Raw genomic sequence first — 5,890 nt, 5'->3', positions numbered from 1 at the left:
TATTATAGTGACATTTAATTATAGTTGAAAGAACGGGAAAGGTTTTTTATTTTTTTCAGGCAATTCATCCCCTTTTGTCAGCCCTAACTGGTCCAACAAGTGGCATTAGAGCTAGGACACCTCAGAAGGACTAACCGCAAACTGAAGCAACGAGACGATGATCGATGCAAGCATTCACCAACCAAAATTCGAGGGAGACTTCGCGCAATGGAAACGTTGGATGGAGATATTCTTTAAAACAAATTTTGAGATTCTGTTAGTTATAAAATATGATTTTGTAGTTCCGAAAGACAAAGAAGAATACTAGTGGACGAAGAAGGAGCAAGTCAATTTCATGGTAAATGGTAAAGCAAAATTCTATCCGCTCAGCGTCCTTCCGCCCCAGGAAGTCAATCGAATCGGCAGTTACAATTCCGCCAAAGAGCTCTGGGAGAAGTTCCTAGAACTCCATGAATGCACTTCGGAAGCAAAGTTAGCAAGGCGAGACATCCTCCGAACCCAGCTAACAAACTCGCGGATGAATAATAGAGAAAAGGTAACGCAACTCCAAGCGCGAATCAAAGAACTCATCACTCAGCTCAACAATTTCGCAGAATCAATAACGAACCGAGATTCAATCCGATATGCGCGCAACGTCTTCCTAAGAACTCCAGAATGGTCATCCTTAGTAATGCATACTACATCTCTAAGAATTTCAAGATAAATATACTAGAGAATTTGTTTTTCACTTTTGAACTTCACGAAACTCGATGTGCAGATTCTAAAGAAATTGAAAAGTCGAGCAACAATCTTACCTTGAGAGACAAGAAGGAAGGTCCTGACTCCGAAGCGTCGATCGACGAAGACGAAGCAATGCTACTAGTAAGAAAATTTAATAGATTTATTAAATCTAATCAATTTAAATCGCAAACGAGAAAGCATTATCGAAACAATAGGATTGTCCAATACTACAACTGCAACAAAGAATGACACATCAAGGATGATTGCCCAAAACTGAAGAACAAAGAAAAGGAAAAGAATAAGAAACCAACCTAACCCAAACATAATCTAAAAGCCACATGGGATGAATCGTTGTCCTCCAAATCTGAAATTGAAACCTACGTTGGACAAGCTCTAATAGCAGACCATCGAAAGGACGACGAAACCAACTCAGAGATGAGCATCAACGAAGGAAGAGGATCATCAGAGGAAAGCTGTGATGAAAGGGGAGCATCAGAATTTAAGATAAGTGAGGTACGCACTCTTTCACCCAAACAATCTTTTCAGTTCATTAAAGTTCTTTCTAAAGATTTAATAAAATTAGAAAAAGAAAATAATGATTTGAAAAGATAATTAGCAAAATCATGGCCATTAGATTTGTTTAATAATTTAAAAATAGAAAATAATAAACTAAAAATAGAAATATAATATTTAAAAAATCGTGCATGCTTAAAAAAATCAAAATATTAGGAGATATAATAATTTGAACTGATATATTAGATATCACCAAAGACAAATTAGGAATATTTCTAAAAATTATGTGTCTCCAAAATTTATAATTAATCCAATAGGTAAGAACTTATATTGGATTCCAAGATCATACTTAGACTAAAATTCTTTTAATTATAAAAGAGTTAAATTGAATATTAATTTCTTTAAAAGACTTTGTCTAAGAAAGTGGTTGTTGCTCCAATATCTAAGAAGGTCTAGTGTCTCGTCACAACCTGAAAGTCAATTATCGAAATAAATATTTAATTAACTAAATGTTAAATGATTTACTATTATAATCTTTTAACAAGTTATTTTTTTTTTTTTAAACTTAGTCGATATTTTTTAAAAGTGTTTTTAACCCTTTTATTACTTGTCAAATACAAAGTCTGTTATATGTTACTGGTTACTATTTTCACGTAATCCTAACAATTAATTTCTAACTTCTTATATTTTTTTCTTTTTTTTTATGTGAACAAAGAGGGAGGAACAAGTACAAGTTTAGAGGGGGGGGGATAAAGGATACTATTTTTTTGCATTTTATTGCCTAATTTATCTTTGCAACTTTATGCATGTTAATGCTTAACTTAATTTTGTAATTTCTTTACAAAACTTATGTTATTGTAATTTATTTGTTTGTTTTTTTTCCCCTAACTTGAGTTTGACTTGATGCACATCAAAAAGGAGGAGATTGTTGGAATCTCGTGGTAGTTTTGATGTGATTAACCAAAATTAAAGTTAAGTCCTGTTATGTTTGAACCTTGTGTCTAAGTGTGCAGGAGCTTAGGAACACAAGAAGTTGAGCAAAAGACGCAGCTAACGAGAAGGATGACATGGGAAGAGAGCCGACGGGCTCGGTGCATCTCATGGATGAGGTGCTACGGAAAAGTACACTGGTGAATGAGAAGGACGTGCGCGACATTTCGAGGGAGGAGAAGTCGGAGCGGAAGCCTACTCGAGGAGAAAACCGAGAAATAGGTTCGGGTGAGCCCTATCTAGGATGGTCGTAATCACCCAGGCGATCGGAGTAGTAGAAGAGCGAAAGGAAGCTGAAATTGCTGCTGGAGGCGCCTTCAAAGTGAATCAAAGGCGCCTCCGCACTTTCACTGTGGAAGGTGCCTTCCATGGATGGAAGGTGCATTCATTGGATGGAAGGCGCATTCGATGAATAGTATAAAGACGTCTTCCAGCCCTATGGAAGACGCCTTCAACCAGGCTGATTTTAGCCGTTGCCAAAGGATACAACTTTATCCTTTGGCGCCTCGCTGGAGGCGCCTTCAAGACACGGATAAGATTTTCCCGGAGCTATAAAAAGACCCCTGGACCTAGGAAATAGATAACAACTCTTGTAATCATTCCCTAACAACTGTCTGAGCTTTTCAATGAGTGTAAGAGTCTTCTCCACCTTCAATGAAGGTGATTTTCTTTTAGTGCTTTCATTGATCTTGGATTAACAACCACCTAGGTTGTAACCAAATAAATTTGGTGTCTCGTCTTTAAGTTGTTGTTTTTATTTATTATTATAGTTGCTTTTAATTAGAATTGAAAGAACAAGATTTTTTTTTTCAGGCAATTCACCCTCTCTTGCTGGCCCTAACTGGTTCAACAAGCGAGACGGGTCAACCCGACAGACCAAACTCAAATTGACGACTCTACTCTTAGTCTCTCCAGCGTTTTATAAAAATGATCCTAAATACTTAAAATTCTCAATTCCAAACAATTCATCATCTCCTATTTTAACAATTGTTTCATTATGTCTGCGATGACTAAATTGAAATTTTATATATTTTATCTTTACTTTACTAAACCTAAAATCTTTCACTTTTAATATTTCTTGTCAAGATACTAATTTAGTATTTACTCTTTTATGTGTCTCATCTACCAAAGTAAAATTATCTACAAATAACATACACCAAGATACTATGTAGTGAGTCCATCCACAATTAGTATAAAAAAATAAAGGCTTAAAATTGATCTTTAATGTAATACTATCTTTATTAGAAATATTTCAGTTAATTCGCATTCTGATCATTACATTTTCATATATATCTTTAATTAATTCAATATATGATATGGTAACATCTCTCTTTTAAAAAAATTTTCACATAATTTTTTTTTAGGATTTTGTCATAAACTTTTTCTAAGTCAATTAATATCATGTGTAATCTTGTTTTCGCTTCTGATATTTTTTAATTAGTTATTTGAGAAAATGTATAATTTATATTATTGACCTTTTATGCATGAACCTAAATTGATTTTCAATTATTATGATCTCCTTCCTTAATCTTTTTTCTATTATTTTTTTTTAATTTCACGGCACGACTCATTAGTTTAAATATAAATACTAGAGAAAGGAAAACAAGTTGAAAAATTGAACGAGCTTTGTTCTACAACAGCACAGTAACCTCCAAATGTCTATTACCTCCACTATATATAAGTATCCTAATTGGTAAAACAAGAATGAGCTCTATATTAAACTATGTCCATTCTTCAGTCCATGTCTTGCCTTTTCATATGTTTTTATTATAGTCCGCTACAGAGTCCAAAGCCCAAGAAGTATGAACTCCAAATCCTTTTTCTTTTCTTATTTTTTCTATGGAGGAATACATGATTGTTAGTTACCTTGAATGTTGGATTCAAATCCACAAGTAGTCAAGTGCTTTGCAAGTTGCTGTCCAAGATCTTGCTGCCAATCCTCCGAATCCTTGACTTCAGGTACAGCCCAAACAAATGCCGTCTCTTTTTCAAGGTTAACTATGGCAGAATATACCTGAGGCTGCATTAGATATGAAACTTGATAAGAGGCCCCAATTCTCACACAAGTCGTAGAATATTTTGGTTACATAGCAAGGAAATTAAAAGATCGAAGATTTTTTTTTCTTCAAAAAGACTCAAATTTTGACGAAATGGAGCACATCTGATCATTTCAAGCGAAGAATTGTATGATGGCTTACTAGGCTCTCCAAGATGCGTTTAACGCTTGCAGCACAACCGCCGCAGCTCATGCCCTGCCAGAAACCATCACAAACCCTAAAAATTCCCCCCTTTTCAAAATACCGAGATAAAGCAAAGAGGAAGGAGGTGAATTACTCCGACATGGAGGACAATCGCATCGGAACCGAACGCAGTGGAGTCCTCCGAATCTCTGGCTACGGGTTTCGCCTCGGTTTCCCCCGAGCTCGACCCGCCGTCGCCTCCTCCTCCTCCTCCTCCTCCGCCGCCGCCTCCATCAACGCCATCCACGCCACCGCCACCAGACAAGGACGCGAAAACCGAAGCAAGCCTGCACCGCGGAGTATCTGATGGATATGCCGATAGGTAGATTCCGTTGGCTGGAAGTAAACCCAGGGAGGTAGCTGTGAGGTAGCGGTCCCTGCCGTGAGAGCTTAGGAAGCAACGAGCTATGTGGGAGCTGGAACAGACGGGGAAACGAAGTAGGAAGCCGAAACTCTCGAAAGACGACGGGGATTTGGGAAGAAGAGAAGATAACGCGGACGCCGTCGCCATTGGACGAGGAGGCCTCGAGGTTTGTTACGTCGGAAGGCTGGCGTGTATATTTGAACCAGGGAGACAAAAACGACACAATTGGTCAAATCCGCTACGATGAGTTTGGAGCGCCCGTTATACAAATACTACGCCTCGATCACTCGATGCTAATTATAACGTACCGTTATGGGTTTTGTCATGTAGGAACAAATGCAAACTCCCAAAACATCTAGGAAGTTCAATTTCAAAAAACTTTTAAAAAATCTCGTACCATGTCCAATAAATTATCAAAACTTAAACTGTTTTATATCAAACTTAATACTGAACTGTCCTTTTGTTGGGTTTTTAGGACCGTAAAAATTATTTTTTCGCGTCACGGAAATCCCGAAAGCCCCTAGCCAACGGATCCGTGTAAAGAAAAAATTTTGAAACACATACGAATACGAGTTTCTACCTAGATCTACACTTAGATCTACAAAAGAAAAGGTTATACCTTTGAAGCGAAGCCTTTCGCGTTCCCGCTCGTCCAAATGGTGCCGGATCTCGAAGTTGTCAACGTAGACAACTCTCTATATGTATCCACACGAATACGTAGATGGAAAATCACACAAAAGATATGCTAGCACCTTTTGATGATTCGGCCAAGAAGGAGGAGAGGGAGAAAGGAGAAGAGCACTTGAGGAAGAAGATGGAATAATACCACTTGAATGAAAATGAATCCAATTCATTCAAAATTGTGGCCGGCCACATTTCCAAAATGTAACCCCCATTCTCATTAAATGTAGCCACTAAAGAGAATGACTTTGTAACCTCCATGAGGTGGAACACTTTGATGATGTGGCACATCATCATTAGTCCTCCTAATGCCAAATCACTAATGATGTGATAAATAGTCAAGTCAAACTTGACTCTTCCTCTTCCTCTTCCTCTCAAGTCA

The 5,890-nt window shown here is 37.4% G+C and overlaps 1 protein-coding gene across 1 annotated transcript; it reads right to left on the bottom strand.

Annotated features, from left to right (window-relative positions):
• Positions 1 to 3,812: 3,812 nt before the first annotated feature.
• On the bottom strand, positions 3,813 to 5,014 carry LOC121973470 (copper-transporting ATPase PAA1, chloroplastic-like). Its single transcript, XM_042524890.1, has 3 exons — positions 4,558 to 5,014; positions 4,422 to 4,475; positions 3,813 to 4,243 (listed from the first exon to the last, which is right to left on the bottom strand). Exons 1-3 carry the CDS (start codon positions 4,972 to 4,974, stop codon positions 4,082 to 4,084), a joined length of 633 nt encoding a protein of 210 aa, XP_042380824.1. The 5' UTR covers positions 4,975 to 5,014; the 3' UTR covers positions 3,813 to 4,081.
• Between the last annotated feature and the right edge of the window lie 876 nt (positions 5,015 to 5,890).

This window comes from Zingiber officinale, chromosome 4A (assembly GCF_018446385.1).
Source record: "Zingiber officinale cultivar Zhangliang chromosome 4A, Zo_v1.1, whole genome shotgun sequence".
Classification (NCBI taxonomy): domain Eukaryota; kingdom Viridiplantae; phylum Streptophyta; class Magnoliopsida; order Zingiberales; family Zingiberaceae; genus Zingiber; species Zingiber officinale.
Note: the sequence above shows the minus strand (reverse complement) of the source record. Positions and strands in the feature narration are given on the sequence as shown.

Bases quoted from the DNA above. Each gene is read 5' to 3' on its own strand.
- LOC121973470 (XM_042524890.1), bottom strand. From the start codon at position 4,974: ATGGCGACGGCGTCCGCGTTATCTTCTCTTCTTCCCAAATCCCCGTCG. The intron at 4,476-4,557 runs GTAATTCACCTC...GGTTTCTGGCAG, and splicing joins CGATTGTCCTCCATGTCGGA to GGCATGAGCTGCGGCGGTTG. The intron at 4,244-4,421 runs GTAAGCCATCAT...TATCTAATGCAG, and splicing joins AACGCATCTTGGAGAGCCTA to CCTCAGGTATATTCTGCCAT.